General features: G+C 37.1%; 1 protein-coding gene across 19 annotated transcripts in view; it reads left to right on the plus strand.

The window, feature by feature from the left end:
* Nucleotides 1-15,653, plus strand: part of HERC1 (HECT and RLD domain containing E3 ubiquitin protein ligase family member 1) — a 232,895-nt gene that overhangs the window by 80,406 nt on the left and 136,836 nt on the right. For 18 of the 19 annotated variants that reach the window (XM_061431034.1, XM_061431032.1, XM_061431035.1 and 15 more), the window contains 9 exons: nucleotides 2,677-2,871; nucleotides 3,842-4,153; nucleotides 7,844-7,940; nucleotides 8,500-8,643; nucleotides 10,012-10,139; nucleotides 12,422-12,566; nucleotides 12,944-13,115; nucleotides 15,002-15,136; nucleotides 15,466-15,631. In XM_061431034.1, coding sequence (XP_061287018.1) covers nucleotides 2,677-2,871; nucleotides 3,842-4,153; nucleotides 7,844-7,940; nucleotides 8,500-8,643; nucleotides 10,012-10,139; nucleotides 12,422-12,566; nucleotides 12,944-13,115; nucleotides 15,002-15,136; nucleotides 15,466-15,631 — 1,494 coding nt within the window. Of the gene's footprint in view, nucleotides 1-2,676; nucleotides 2,872-3,841; nucleotides 4,154-7,843; nucleotides 7,941-8,499; nucleotides 8,644-10,011; nucleotides 10,140-12,421; nucleotides 12,567-12,943; nucleotides 13,116-15,001; nucleotides 15,137-15,465; nucleotides 15,632-15,653 lie in introns of those variants that run through there. The other variant, XM_061431049.1, reaches the window with a different exon arrangement.

A 15,653-nucleotide genomic window follows, 5' to 3' on the forward strand; every position in this document is an offset into this window, starting at 1 on the left:
TCTTCCCACCCTGTAGTTGTTTTTAAAAAACATTTCTTAAGTCTTTTGAATAAACTTTTTTTTTACTTCCTCCCCCATTCCCTCTACTTCTTCCTCTCTTTCCCACTTCCCTCTTCTCTCTCTCTTCCCCTCTCCCCTTCCCTTCCCCTTCTCCTTCCCTGTCCCTTCAACTTCTCCTCCTCTTTCTTTTTTGTGGGGGTCAGGGAAGGAGGGCTATGATTTTTTAAGCCTTATTATAGAATGGTAATCCACCCAGTATATAATGGATCTCCCCTGTGGCTCAGATGGTGAGGAATCTGCCTGCAGTGCAGGAGACCCAGGTTTGATCCCTGGGTCAGGAAGATCCTCTGGAGCAGGTAATGGCAACCCATCCCAGTATTATTGCCTGGAGAATTCCATGGACAGAGAAGCCTGGCTGATTACAGTCCATGGGATCGCAAAGAATTGGATACAACTGAGCAACTGTCACTTCACTTCACTTCAGTATATATTCCAAGACCCCCAATGGATACCTGAAATTGTAAATAGTACCAAGCCCTATAAATACCATGTTATTTCCTATATATACATACCTATGTTAAAACTTAATTTATAAATTAGGTATAATAAGAGAACATCCAAATTGCCAGCATAGCTCCTCTTGTACTTTGGGGCATTATTAAGTAAAATAAGGATTACTTAAACACAGGCACCGAAATACTGGCAGTTGAGATGATTACCAAATGGCTACTAAGTGACTAATGGGTGAGTAGTTTATGTAATGTGGCTATGCTGGACAAAGGGATGATACTCAGAACAGTATGCAGTTTAACATTTATGAATTATTTATTTCTGGAATTTTCCATTTAATATTTTCAGATGACGGTTGACTGCCAGTAACTGAAGCCACAAAAAGTGAAACTGTGAGAAAAGGGAGACTACTGTAATAGATCTTGAGATAAATTCTAACTTACCTGAGCCCATCATCCTTTTGTTGGCAGCAGAATTTCAGATCTGTCATTAGGGACTAGCAGCCTTTATTTATGCACATTTTGTGTGTTCTCAGAACTCTCCTGATGTTCACTGAAAATTATTTGACACACATATTATCTTGTTTTTGGGTACTATTTAAAGGTTCTGACTGAAATTACTCTATACCTTCCCATTTAATGGTCTCGTGATATAATATATTGGCTTTTAAAGATTCCTCTCTTATTTTGCTTGATTCAGAAAAAAACAAAACCAATAAATAAATAAATAAAAAGCTTTAAAAAGCAGTCAACAAATTGAAAACTACTATAGTCAGAGATAATATCTTTATTGTATGGGATTCGTACAGGTCAATACAAAATCCACAGAGCTCTAATAAATGAATGGATGCAAGTTAGTTGTAAGCAGATAGTTGGGAAATTTTTAGTTCTGTTGGTAATAAGGAACTGTGAAGTTAAAAGAATGCATCCTCTTTTTCCCCAGTGAACTTTTCAAAAAAATTTAAAGCATAATAGTTACTGGTATGAATGCAGTGAGACTGGTACTCTTACATAGGCCTATTCATTGTTTAGGGAAACTGTGATGACAACCCTGGTTCTATGCTTTTGGCAGGGTTTTGAGGAGAGAGGAGGGGAGAGGGGAAGCCTGAATTTTTATAAAGCGTTATGAATGGCAATAGACTTTACCATTATATTCAACACAAATGGTAAATAAGCCATGATTTTTTATATAGCTATATCTATATATACATATAGATGTATATATAAAGATAATGTATAGATTGTATATAATGTATACAATGTATATATAATGTATGTATAGATAATGTATATACAATTGTATATAATGTATATATAGATAATGTAGATAGATTATATAGATAATATACATATAGATATATACATATATGTGTATATATAAATATGTGTAGATACGTGTGTGAGTGTTGAATTGCTCTGAGCCATTATTATTTTTAGGGAAGCCCTCATTTTATTCATAATATCATAACACCAGTTTCAAAGGCAATTTGGTATGGTATGTTTCAGGAATCGTGTAATTGTTGTCATTTTTTGCATATAATAGTTCCATTTCTGAGTTTCTCTACTAAGGAAAGTAATTAAACATGTAGCAGCAGCTATATTGTTAAAAATGGCTTATATAACTAAGTAGAAAGAATCTGTCCTTTTAAAGGAAAATGCTTAAGTAAATTGTGATTTTTACATCAGATGAAATATTGTTGGTTCAATTATGAAGACTAGGTAGACAAAGAAAATTCTGTATGGTCCTTTTGTGTCATCACTTGTATATCCACTGTGATAACTGTTAAAAAACATGTATGTGCAGAACTCTGGAAGGACATGTATTTAAAAAAGGTAGCATATATTAAGGTGATGGGATTATTAAAGGTGGAGTTTTTCTACTTGTTTTTCTATAATGCTGTCTTATACATTAATAAAATATTTAGGTATAAAAGTTGATTGTGTCTTCTCCTCCCCATTTTTGCCATGTTAGTATCTTTTTGTGATTTTTTTCTGTGGGAGTAGATAATCTAGCCATCTGTGTTTAAGGTTGGATATGTTGTTCTTAGGTTATTTGAGCAGTTGAGATAGTTTTAGAAGCAAGAAAGTCAACAATTTCAGAGAATATTTAAAAAAATATCTATACTAAAAATGTCTTGTGTTCATTGCATGTTTCTTATTTTAATAGGTTTGCAGAATGGCTTCTGATTACTCAAGAACATGTGCTAGCCCTGATAGCATTCAGACTGGTGATACTCCCATTGTTTCAGAAACCTGTGAGGTTTATGTTTGGGGGAGCAATAGCAGCCATCAGTTGGTAGAAGGCACACAGGAGAAAATACTACAACCCAAACTGGCTCCTAGTTTCTCTGATGCTCAGACTGTGAGTTCTCTGCATACTTTACAAATTGGTAGATGTTATGAGTGGGATTTTTTTGGTTTTTGTTTTTATGAGTGAATGTTCTTACTTGTTTTCTTATCTGTATTGTTTCTATACTATACTGCATCAGTTTTTGGATTTTTATAGAAAAAATATTTTAAGTCCCTCATTTTCCTAACAGTATTTCCAAGTTTTAAAAAATCAAATTTGCATCAAGAGTTTTAAAAAGAATTATGAATGTCAACAGACTTACCATATATTCAACACAAATAGTAAATAAGACTAGGTAAAAATTAGAATTTTCCTTTTGCCATATTGGCATTCATTTTCTTATTGTGATCATTTTTTTACCTTTGTAGCTACCTTTTAGGCAAATTGGAACTTTCTGTATTTTCATTAAAATATAAGTTTTTCTCAAATGAATTTAGAATAAGTATTACATGGTTCTTGTTATAATGGACCTTAAGGAATTACAGGAAAATTTTACTTCTTTCCCTTTACCAGTTATATTAGAGGAGGTGGAAACATTTTACTTTGTTGTTTCATTGAACCAAAACTGGATAGATAACCTGAAAAGATAAAATATACATTAATTTGAGTTAACAATGAAGTCAATGTGAATAGGCCATTAATAATTTTCTTAATTTTTCTGTTTACTTCTTAATCTCTGTGGAGATGCATTTCTACTTTAAAAGATTTCCTTTGGGGAAATCTTGGGGCTGGTGCACTGGGACGACCGGGAGGGATGGTATGGGGAGGGAGGAGGGAGGAGGGTTCAGGATGGGGAACACATGTATACCTGTGGAGGATTCATTTTGATATTTGGCAAAACTAATACAATTATGTAAAGTTTAAAAATAAAATAAAATTAAAAAAAAATAAAAGATTTCCTTTGAGCTTCTTTTGTAAGATAAACTTTAATATACTTTGATTCTCACAGAAGCATTTTATATCTGATTCTGTTTGTTTATAGATTGAAGCTGGACAGTACTGCACTTTTGTCATTTCTACAGATGGCTCTGTCAGAGCTTGTGGTAAAGGCAGCTATGGAAGACTAGGCCTTGGCGACTCTAATAATCAATCTACTTTAAAAAAGTTAACATTTGAACCTCACAGGTCCATTAAAAAGGTCTCATCTTCTAAAGGATCTGATGGTCATACTTTAGCTTTCACTACAGAAGGAGAAGTCTTCAGCTGGGGAGATGGTGATTATGGGAAACTGGGACATGGAAATAGTTCAACACAGAAATATCCCAAGCTTATTCAGGGCCCTCTGCAGGGAAAGGTATGTGCCTTCTTTTTGGATTTAAAAATAATTAGTTGCACTGGAACTCATGATTGCTATAATTGACAATACCTTTCAGATTTTGGTGTATTCTGAGGTAGCCCCCCTCCTAACCCTTTGGCTTATCTTTTGTATGTCTGCTTATTGGTTTACAGCACACTTTCACATATAGTTTTAAATTTTAATTCTTCTAAAAGCTTTGTTAAAGCAGTTATTATTTTCATTTTACAGATAGGAAACTGAGAATCATCCACTTCACAAATATTTATCTAGTACCTTACATGGGATTCCCTGGTGGCTCAGATGGTAAAGTGTCTGCTCGCAATGCAGGAGGCCTGGGTTTGATCCCTGGGCCTGGAAGACCCCCTGGAGAAGGAAATGGCAACCCACTCCAATACTCTTGCCTAGAAAATTCCATGGATTGAGGAGCCTAGTGGGCTACAGTCCATGGGGTTGCAAAGAGTTGGACATGACTGAGCAACTTCACTTTCTTTTCCAAGTGCCAGGCAGTGTTTTAGGCATTTGACATATAATAGTGAACAAAAGGGGCTTCCCTGGTAGCTCAGCTGGTAAAGAATCTGCCTGCAATGAAGGAGACCCTGGTTCAATTTCTGTGTTGGGAAGATCCTCCGGGAGAAAGGATTGGCTACCCACTCCAGTGTTCTTGGGCTTCACTGGTGGGTCAGATGGTACAGAATCTGCCTGCAATGAGGGAGATCTGGGTTTGATCCCTGGGTTGGGAAGATCCCCTAGAGGAGGGCATGGCAACCCACTCCAGTGTTCTTGCCTAGAGAAGCCCCATGGACAGAGGTACTTGACAGGCTACAGTCCATGGGGTTGCAGAGTCAGACACAACTGAGTGACTAAGCACAGCACAGTGAACAAAAGAGACAAGATTCTTACTCTCGTGGATCTTTAATCTGTGGGCTGGAGATAATAAGTAAGCAAACATATAAAGTAATTTCAAATAATGGTAAAGAAAAAATTGAGTAATGTAACAGATACTAACTTTGATGGGGTGTGATGCTAGATAATGAGATCAGAAGGGTCTCTTGGAGTAAATGGCATTTTAACAAAAACTTAAATGAGGCATTAAAAGTGGTTAAGTTGTTGCCCAAGGTCACACACAAATAATTAGCACCATTAGAAATTGAATCTAGAACTCCTCTTTTTGTTTCTCTTTTACCTTTCCTTAAAGAAATGAAGTCATTTTCCTAACTTAAAATTATATGCAATTTTGTAAGTTCCTCCATTTTAAGATTGCATTCTTTCTATGAATATTTTCTTTTATAAAAACCTTTAAAATTTTATTTTATATCAGAATTAAAAGTGGGATACTTTGCTTTCATGGGAGTTTGTCTGACAAAGTTGGCCGTCAAATGAATTTTCATTTCAATTTAGTTCAGTCGCTCAGTCATGTCCGACTGTTTGTGACCCCATGAACCACAGCACACCAGGCCTCCCTGTCCATCACCAACTCCTGGAGTCCACTCAAACCCATGTCCATTGAGTCAGTCATGCCATCCAACCATCTCATCCTCTGTCATCCCCTTCTCTTCCTGCCCTCAATCTTTCCCAGCATCAGGGTCTTTTCAAATGAGTCAGCTCTTTGCATCAGGTGGCCAAAGTATTGGAGTTGCAGCTTCGGAATCAGTCCTACCAATGAACACCCAGGACTGATCCCCTTTAGGATGGACTGGTTGGATCTCCTTGCAGTCCAAGGGACTCTCAAGAGTCTTCTCCAACACCACAGTTCAAAAGCATCAATTCTTCGGCACTCAGCTTTCTTCACTGTCCAACTCTCACATCCATACATGACTACTGGAAAAACCATAGCCTTGACTAGATGAACCTTTGTTGGCAAAGTAATGTCTCTGCTTTGTAATATGCTGTCTAGGTTGGTCATAACCTTCCTTCTAAGGAGTAAGCATCTTTTAATTTCATGGCTGCAATAACCATCTTCAGTGATTTTGGAGCCCCCAAAAATAAAGTCAGCCACTGTTTCCACTGTGTCCCCATCTATTTCCCATGAAGTGATGGGACCAGATGCCATGATCTTTGTTTTCTGAATGTTGAGCTTTAAGCCAACTTTTTCACTCTCCTCTTTCACTTTCATCAAGAGTCTCTTTAGTTCTTCTTCACTTTCTGCCTTAAGGGTGGTGTCATCTGCATATCTGAGGTTATTAATATTTCTCCCGGCAGTCTTGATTCCAGGTTGTGCTTCTTCCAGCCCAGCGTTTCTCATGATGTACTCTGCATATAAGTTAAATAAGCAGGGTGACAATATACAGCCTTGACGAACTCCTTTTCCTATTTGGAACCAGTCTGTTGTTCCATGTCCAGTTCTAACTGTTGCTTCCTGACCTGCATACAGGTTTCTCAAGAGGCAGGTCAGGTGGTCTGGTATTTGCTGGAGCAAATGAATTTTACGTTATTATAACTTCAAATGTTTAAGACATCAGCCTTAAAGCAGTGAGCCTTAGAACATTCCACTTAACATCAAGGGATCTTTTGATAAAGTGTTGAATATGGGACTCTAAGAAACTTCAGAAAATACTTTTTAAAATTATATTGTTTTTAGTTTTTCTAGTACCTTTTTTCTCACTTTCCATTGTTTTTAATATTTTGGCCCTGTTTCATGACTTTAAACCCAGTGATTGAACCCAGGCCACCACCGTGAAAGCGCTTAGTCCTAACCACTGGACCTCCAGGGAATTCCCTACTTATATTCTTTTAATGTTCCATTTTACAGTGGATATATTACCAGTTAAAAACTTCAAAAAAAAACAAACTTAGTATGAATATCATGAAGGAAAAAGTCCCCAAAATGAATTAATAATTTACAGGTAAAAATTTCAGAAATCCTTAATAGATTATCTAAAATGTATTAGGTGCTCAGTATTTTTAATTGAATCTTAGATTTTCTGAAGTGAGTTCTGACTTTTGCAGATTAAAAAATCTGGTTATTAGTACAGGTATTTTTCTGTTTATTTTTCAGAAGTTAGTGAATTTGATCATTGTTAAAAGGTATAAGTGATCCCCCAAATTGTGCTGCCTTATACCCTTATTTCCCTGATTCTGCTTATCAACTCTGTAGCTATGTGAGGGTAAAGAGATACTGTTAGGAGTTTAATTGATATAAACTTATATACTCCTTAGATCTTCTTTCATTGGTAACAGTCAGTGTGTTTTTGAGAGTTAGCCCTATTATGTAATGAATTTTCCTTGATTAACCAGGACTGGATTATATTTAAAAATCTAAATGTTTTATTTAAAAATTTTTCATTGGGTCATGAGTGTTCAGCCCCATCCAGCTCTTTGAGTAAAGAGTTGATTGGTGATGTAGTATTGTTGCAGGTGATTAGATTGATGTATTTGGGGTGGGGAGGCAAGGGGTGAGAGGGTGCTGCTAACCTTTACAATCTCTTCGTGGGAATTAAGAAAAGTTGTCCTTTCTTGGTAGAAGTCAGAGCTTGTGGCTTGGCCAGCAGAGCTTTGGCTGTATTTCAGCACTTTCTTGACCCTTTAGCTAGGCACCCTTGTCTGGAGCAAAAGCTTCTAAACTGTACATGGCACTCCTGGATGAGTTGTGAATATCAGTATCTCTGAAGTCTCTGTGCACAGAGTCAAACGTGAGCTCTGTATTGTAGCATCTTTGTATTCATCAGATTCCCTTTGTGTGCAATGCAGGTAGTTGTCTGTGTGTCAGCTGGATACAGACATAGTGCTGCTGTCACAGAGGATGGTGAATTATACACATGGGGTGAAGGAGATTTTGGAAGATTAGGTAAGATTTTTTAATAATTGAAGTTATTCTCACAGAAAAATAGAAATGACAGTGGTTATTGAGAAGCAGTGAGACTGATGGGCTGATGACTTTATTTTTTTAGTTTTAAGCTCAGAGAAAGATAATTTTATAGAGAGAGTACCTAGATTCTGGTGCTTTTAAGATGTAATTAAATCTAGCAGGTATTTACTATAGGCATTATAGGATTTCAGGGATAAAAAAGAAACCATCCTAAAGTGATCCTGAAATGTGTAATATAGAGGTAGTGAAAACAAGTTAACATTAACATGATACTAGACAGCTATAGATATGTGCTATGAGAGGAGCATGATAGAATGTTCTACTGATTCCCTGAAGGAACTGAGTACCTCATAAATGGAGCAGCCTAGAAGATTAGATGTGAAGATATTAGAAATGATTCAGGTTTTCATATTTAATTGCACTTTAACAATTCCTCAATTCTGTGTAAGTAACTTGTAATGTTTATTCTACCTGTGAAGTAATGACTTAAAGAAAGAGTTAACATTATTTCTTTGTTGTTGTGTGTGTTTTATCCAAGGTCATGGTGACAGTAATAGTCGTAACATCCCAACATTAGTAAAAGACATTAGCAATGTAGGAGAAGTTTCTTGTGGCAGTTCACATACTATTGCTTTATCTAAAGATGGGAGAACTGTATGGTCTTTTGGAGGAGGAGACAATGGTATGTAAAAAATTATTTATGGATAACTTTGGCCTTTTTTTCCCTTGAGTTTTAAAAATTTTATTTTTTAGTTGTACAAGCCTATTGTAGAGAACTCAAATACAGATGAGCAAATGTTTTTTCTGACATTGAAAAAATTAAAATGAACTGTTTCTACGAAAGTTGCTCATAAACATTGTTAAAATTTTGGGAGATAGACATCTAAATGTTATACATATGCACTTATATAAATATGTGCATATATTTCTATATAGTTGTTTTAAAAAAAGAAAGCAGACCTATCTATACCATAGATACCATCTTGCAACCTGTTGGTTTTTGTCTAATAGTATCTCATGAATATCTTTCTGTGTCAACAAACATGGCTGTACATTTTTCTTTTCAATGGCTCAAAGTATTCTTTCCTGTGATTGTAGCAAAACTTACAAAGCAATTTATTATTGTTGAATATCTAGACTGTTTCCAGTTTTTTTCAGTATCAAAAACAGAGTAGTGAATGACAGTGTTTTCCTACATTTCTTAGTCACTCCTACCAGCAATATGAGAATGCTCACTTCCCTATATTCCTCAACAATACTGGCAATTAAAACTAAGATGATTTAAAAAATAGTTTCCATAGTGAAAATGGTATTTAGTTTGTATTTACTTCTTAGGGAATTTCTTGGCCTTCCCCCCGCCCCCCGCCCCGGTGATTTGCCAAGTTTTCTGTTTGGTGAATTATTGAGTCTTTTTAAAAAAATAAAAAATAATTGTAGGTATACATATTCTTGAATGTGTGTGCTAAGTCGCTTCAGTCCTTTCTGACTCTTTGTGACCCTATGGACAATAGCCCTCTGTCCTAGTCTTTTCTGTCCATGGGATTCTCCAGGCAAGAATATTGGGAGTAGATCCAGGGGAATCTTCCCTACCCAGGAATCAAACCTACATCTCTTATATCTCTGGATTTGGTAGGCAGGTTCTTTACCACTAGTGCCATCTGAGAAGACCACACATTCTTGTATAGGACCTGTTTATTTTATCAGCAAATGTGAAGTTAGAAATATGACCATTAAAGAGGAGAAAGACAGTAAATGAATTTTGTGTATCTTTCTTAAAGTGGTTTTTATTGCTTGAAATTGAAGAAACCTATTTACTGGTTTTTTTTCATATAATGAAACCATTCATTTGTTAATATCCTCTGCTATCAGAAACTCTTAAGTTTTCTAAGATGTTTCTAAGTTTTCTCAGATGAGCTTTCTAAGATGTGAACAATATGTCAGGTTAGTCATGGAAAGGTTAGTGATGATTATGAACATTAATAGTTAGAAAAAGAGTAAAGTTTCTTTGAAACAAATAAGTTGTTTAACTTGAATGTGTTTGTTTTTATAGGCAAACTTGGCCATGGTGATACCAACAGAGTGTATAAACCTAAAGTTATTGAAGCTTTACAAGGAATGTTCATTCGTAAAGTTTGTGCTGGAAGTCAGTCTTCACTTGCTTTGACGTCAACAGGGCAGGTAAGACTAAGGGATGAGCATAAAAGGTTGAGAGTATTTCAGAGGGCCAGGTGACTAAAAAGTAATAATCGTATTTAAGTTTTGAAGTTAATCTACTCAAAGGAAATATTTTCTCCTGTTTGAAGAAGTTGAGTATCTGAGAAGGAACGAAGTTTTCTGACTTGACCTTTGTGAGCTAAATAGACTTCCTGTTAACTCCATGTTCTTTGTATTAAGATAATTTTAAAAAGCCTTCTAGCACTAAATACCCTTTAAACCTTTTCCTAGAACTCATGAATAGTGGGGGAAAGAGAGAATCAGTTCAGTTCAGTTCAGTCGCTCTTTGTTCGTGTCCTACTCTTTGCGACCCCATGAATCGCAGCACGCCAGGCCTCCCTGTGCATCACCAACTCCTGGAGTTCACTCAAACTCACGTCCATCGAGTCGGTGATGCCATCCATCCATCTCATCCTCTGTGGTCCCCTTCTCCTCCTGCCCCCAATACCTCCCAACATCAGAGTCTTTTCCAGTAAATCAACTCTTCGCATGAGGTGGCCAAAGTACTGGAGTTTCAGCTTTAGCATCAGTCCTTCCAAAGAACACCCAGGACTGATCTCCTTTAGAATGGACTGGTTGGATCTCCTTGCAGTCCAAGGGACTCTCAAGAGTCTTCTCCAACACCACAGTTCAAAAGCATCAATTCTTTGGCACTCAGCTTTCTTCACAGTCCAACTCTCACATCCATACATGACCACTGGAAAAACCATAGCCTTGACTAGACGGACCTTTGTTGGCAAAGTAATGTCTCTGCTTTTCAATATGTTATTTAGGTTGGTCATAACTTTCCTTCCAAGGAGTAAGCATCTTTTAATTTCATGGCTGCAGTCACCATCTGCAGTGATTTTGGAGCCCCCAAAAATAAAGTCTGACATTGTTTCCACCGTTTCCCCATCTATTTCCCAGGAAGTGATGGGACCAGATGCCATGATCTTAGTTTTCTGAATGTTGAGCTTTAAGCCAACTTTTTCACTCCCTCTTTCACTTTCATCAAGAGACTTTTCAGTTCCTCTTCACTTTCTGCCATAAGGGTGGTGTCATCTGCATATCTGAGGTTATTGATATTTCTCCCGGCAATCTTGATTCCAGCTTGTGCTTCTTCCAGCCCAGCGTTTCTCATGATGTACTCTGCTGGAATCAGTGATATAAACTAAGAAGGCAAGAAGGGGATCAAAAGAGAGATCAAGGAGAATATTTCCAGATGGAAAATAATCTGAGAGGGTTAGGTGTTTCTGGAAAAGGGTTACTCAGGCTTAAGATAGTCAGAATTGTATAATCCCTTTAAACTTTTGATTTTCTCCATGCATGTTTTAACCTCCCTCTGTTCGTTGGTGGTGGAAAGGGTCCAGCTCTGGCAATTGGTTCAGTTCAGTCTCTCAGTCGTGTCTGACTCTTTGTGACCCCACAGACTGCAGCCTGCAGCATGCCAGGCTTCCCTGTCCATCACCAACACGTGGAGCTTGCTCAAACTCAGGTCCATTGAATCGGTGATGCCATCCAACCATCTCATCTTCTGTCGTCCCCTTCTCTTTTTGCTGTCAATCTTTCCCAGCATCAGGGTCTTTTCTAATGAGATGGCTCTTTGCATCTGGTGGCCAAACTATTGGAGCTCTAGCTTTAGCATCAGTCCTTCCAGTGAGTAATCAGGACTGATTTCCTTTAGGATGGACTGGTTGGATCTCCTTGCAGTCCAAGGGACTCTCAAGAATCTTCTCCATTGAACCACCATTCAAAAGTATTAATTCTTCAGTGCTCAGATTTCTTTATAGTCCAACTCTCACATGCATACATGACTGCTGGAAAAATCATAGCTTTGACTAGACATTCAGAGTCTCTGCTTTTTAATGAACTATCTATTCATTAGATAGGTTGGTCATAACTTTTCTTCCAAGGAGCAAGCGTCTTTTAATTTCATGGCTGCAATCACCATCTACAGTGATTTTGGAGCCCCCAGAAATAGTCTGTCACTGTTTCCATTGTTTACCCATCTGTTTGCCATGAAGTGATGGGACCGGATGTCATGATCTTAGTTATTTGAATGTTGAGTTTTAAGCCAGCTTTTTCACTCTCCTCTTTCACTTTCATCAAGAGACTCTTCAGTTCCTCTTCACTTTCTGCCATAAAGCGAAAGCTACAGTAATAGACTGACAATGATCGAATCTGTGTCTCCTGCATTGGCAGGCGGATTGTTTACTACTGAGCCACCAGGGAAACCCTAACATATAGTGTATTTTTGTTTGTTTCAGGTCTATGCTTGGGGCTGTGGAGCTTGTCTAGGTTGTGGTTCATCAGAAGCTACTGCACTGAGACCAAAGCTTATTGAAGAACTGGCTGCCACAAGAATAGTTGATATTTCTATTGGAGACAGTCATTGTTTGGCTCTTTCTCATGGTAAGATCATTTGTTTTTAAAGAGATAGTGTTAAATAGTACCTTTCATAAGTGTTTTATATTTATTTATTTCTCTTTTTTTGGGCTGTGCTGGATCTTTGTTGCAGTGTGCGGGCTTCTCATTGTGGTAGCTTCTCTTGCTGTGTGCGAATTGTGGGTTCTAGGGTGTGCAGGCTTCAATAGTTGTGGCATGTGGGCCTAGTAGTTGTGGGGCATGGGCTTAGTTGCTCTGTGGCATGTGGGGTCTTCCCAGACCAGGGATTGAACCTGTGTCCTCTGCATTGGCAGGTGGATTCTTAAATCACTGGACCATGGGGGAATTCCAGTGTTTTACATTTAAATTTGAGTTTTCATTTGTTCTTTATGTTTTGTTTGCAGATAATGAAGTTTATGCCTGGGGAAATAACTCAATGGGGCAGTGTGGACAAGGAAACTCCACAGGTCCTATTACTAAACCAAAGAAAGTAAGTGGCTTAGATGGCATAGCTATTCAACAGATCTCTGCTGGAACATCACATAGTCTAGCATGGACTGCTCTTCCTAGGGACAGGTAAGTGTACCCCTGTTTAAAATTTCCTGTGTTTTATTAACAGCAAAAACACTAATAAAAGCAGAAATAATTGAACATTGTTCATTTATTATTCAACAATAATTTTTATTCAAAATAAATTTTTAATTTTTATTAAATTATTTTTTATTCAAATACTCTTCTGAATATTTCTGATAATGGCTTTTTTACTGTCATACACATGCCATCTAGATATCTTTCAATTTGAATGTTGAGGTTAAATGTATTTCATAAGCAAGAAGTTATATTGTACATTAAAATACTATCTTAATTTAAATGTCTTTTAAACATTTTGAATTCCTTCTCTGTCTCCAGATACTGATCTTAAAAATTGTGTCCACTTATCAGGAGGAAACTAAATAAAATAATCAAAATCAGAACTAGGTGTTATTGATTTTTAATAATAGTTAATTAGTTTCCATGCCCTTTATCTGTGTCATTGTTTTTTTAAGCAGTGGCCATATTTTTAGATAAAGAAAGTTACTTTTTGCAGAAATTTAACTTTTTTCTAACATGATAACCATCAGAGAAGGTAATGGCACCCCACTCCAGTACTCCTGCCTGGAAAATTCCATGGACAGAGGAGCCTGGTGGGCTGAAATCCATGGGGTTGCTGAGGGTCGGACACGACTGAGCGACTTCACTTTCACTTTTCACTTTCATACATTGGAGAAGGAAATGGCACCCCACTCCATTGTTCTTGCCTGGAGAATCCCAGGGACGGGGGAGCCTGGTGGGCTGCCATCTATGGGGTCACACAGAGTCGGAGATGACTGAAGTGACTTAGCAGCAGCAACATGATAACCATATGGTTTTAGATAATCAGATAATTTTTAGCCAATATTTAAAGATTGAATTTTAAGAAATTTGGGAGTTATTTCAGCTATGTTCAGATGTTTGTATTTGTATTCTAAACCTTTGGTTCAGATGTGGTTTATTATAACATTTTGACCTATTTTAAACATCTGTAGATAATTACCCTCTAAAACAAAAGCTGAAAATACTATAAATTGAATATAAATAACTTAGTGTCAGTGTTAAATCTTCAGCTTTCTACCTTATATGTAGAAAATGATTTCCAAGATCTTGAAAATTTTCACAAGAGTTTTGAACAGGTTTTCTTTTAGTATTGAGTTGGCCAAAAGTTCTTTCATGCTTTTCCATAAATCCTACAGAAAAACCTGAACAAACTTTTTGGCCCACCCACTACATTTCAAGATATCACTGTACAGAGTCAGGCTATTTTTCTTAATATGAACTGTACATCTTATGGATCCTAAGAACCAGAAGGGGCTGTAGTAATTCATGCAGTTCAGCACTTTGACTTAAGGTGAATGAATATCTAGACCTCCTAAATTAAGTAGTGGCTAAAATTAAGTGGAGAAGGTAATGGTACCCCACTCCAGTACTCTTGTCTGGAAAATCCCGTGAACGGAGGAGCCTGGTAGGCTGCAGTCCATGGGGTCGCTGAGAGTCGGACATGACTGAGCGACTTCACTTTCACTTTTCACTTTCATGTATTGGAGAAGAAAATGGCAACCCACTCCAGTGTTCTTGCCTGAAGAATCCCAGGGACGGGGAGCCTGGTGGGCTGCTGTCTATGGGGTCACATAGAGTCTGACACGACTGAAGTGACTTAGCATAGCATAGCATAGCATATATTTCCTTCTTGAAGAATTCTAGAAATGGCATATTCTTGGTCTTCTTCAGTCGCTAAAATGAAGGGTTTTTATCACCTTTTTAATCAGAAAGGTCTTTGTATATCTTATTGATATGTTTCAACTTTAGTACCCTTAATTTTTATTTTTGATTGTGTGTGAAAATTTCATGTTAAGGGTATTTCATGATTTTCTTATGCTTCCTTCTAGACAAGTTGTTGCCTGGCACCGACCTTATTGTGTAGATCTTGAAGAGAGTACCTTCTCACACCTTCGTTCATTTCTTGAGAGATATTGTGATAAAATAAACAGTGAGATTCCCCCACTCCCTTTCCCTTCATCAAGGTATGTTATATAATATATGTGTATTTGTATGTGTCTGTGTGTATGTGCACACGTGCACACATATCAATTACTCATTTTGAATTTTGAGTTATTCTTTCTTACTCAATTTCTCCCTCAATATGAAATTTTATTTAAAAAAGAGCTCAACATCCATACTTACTGATAATAAGCTTTAGGAAAAATTATCCATAAATTCATGAACCATGATTTTAAAATTACTGTTGGTCATAATTTGAAAAAACTTTTAAAGAGAAAAAAAATGTTACCCAAAGTAGATAGCACATGCTCTTTTATATTCCAGAAGTTTATAGCAATTTATTTGGTTTCAGGGAACACCACAATTTCCTCAAACTGTGCCTGAAGCTGCTTTCAAATCACCTTGCTCTTGCACTTGCGGGAGGGGTAGCTACTAGCATCCTTGGGAGACAGGCAGGTCCGCTTCGAAATTTGCTCTTCAGACTGATGGACTCAACTGTCCCAGATGAAATCCAAGAGGTAAGAGTATAAGACTTGTACA

Source organism: Bos javanicus, chromosome 10 (assembly GCF_032452875.1).
Source record: "Bos javanicus breed banteng chromosome 10, ARS-OSU_banteng_1.0, whole genome shotgun sequence".
In the NCBI taxonomy this organism is placed as follows: domain Eukaryota; kingdom Metazoa; phylum Chordata; class Mammalia; order Artiodactyla; family Bovidae; genus Bos; species Bos javanicus.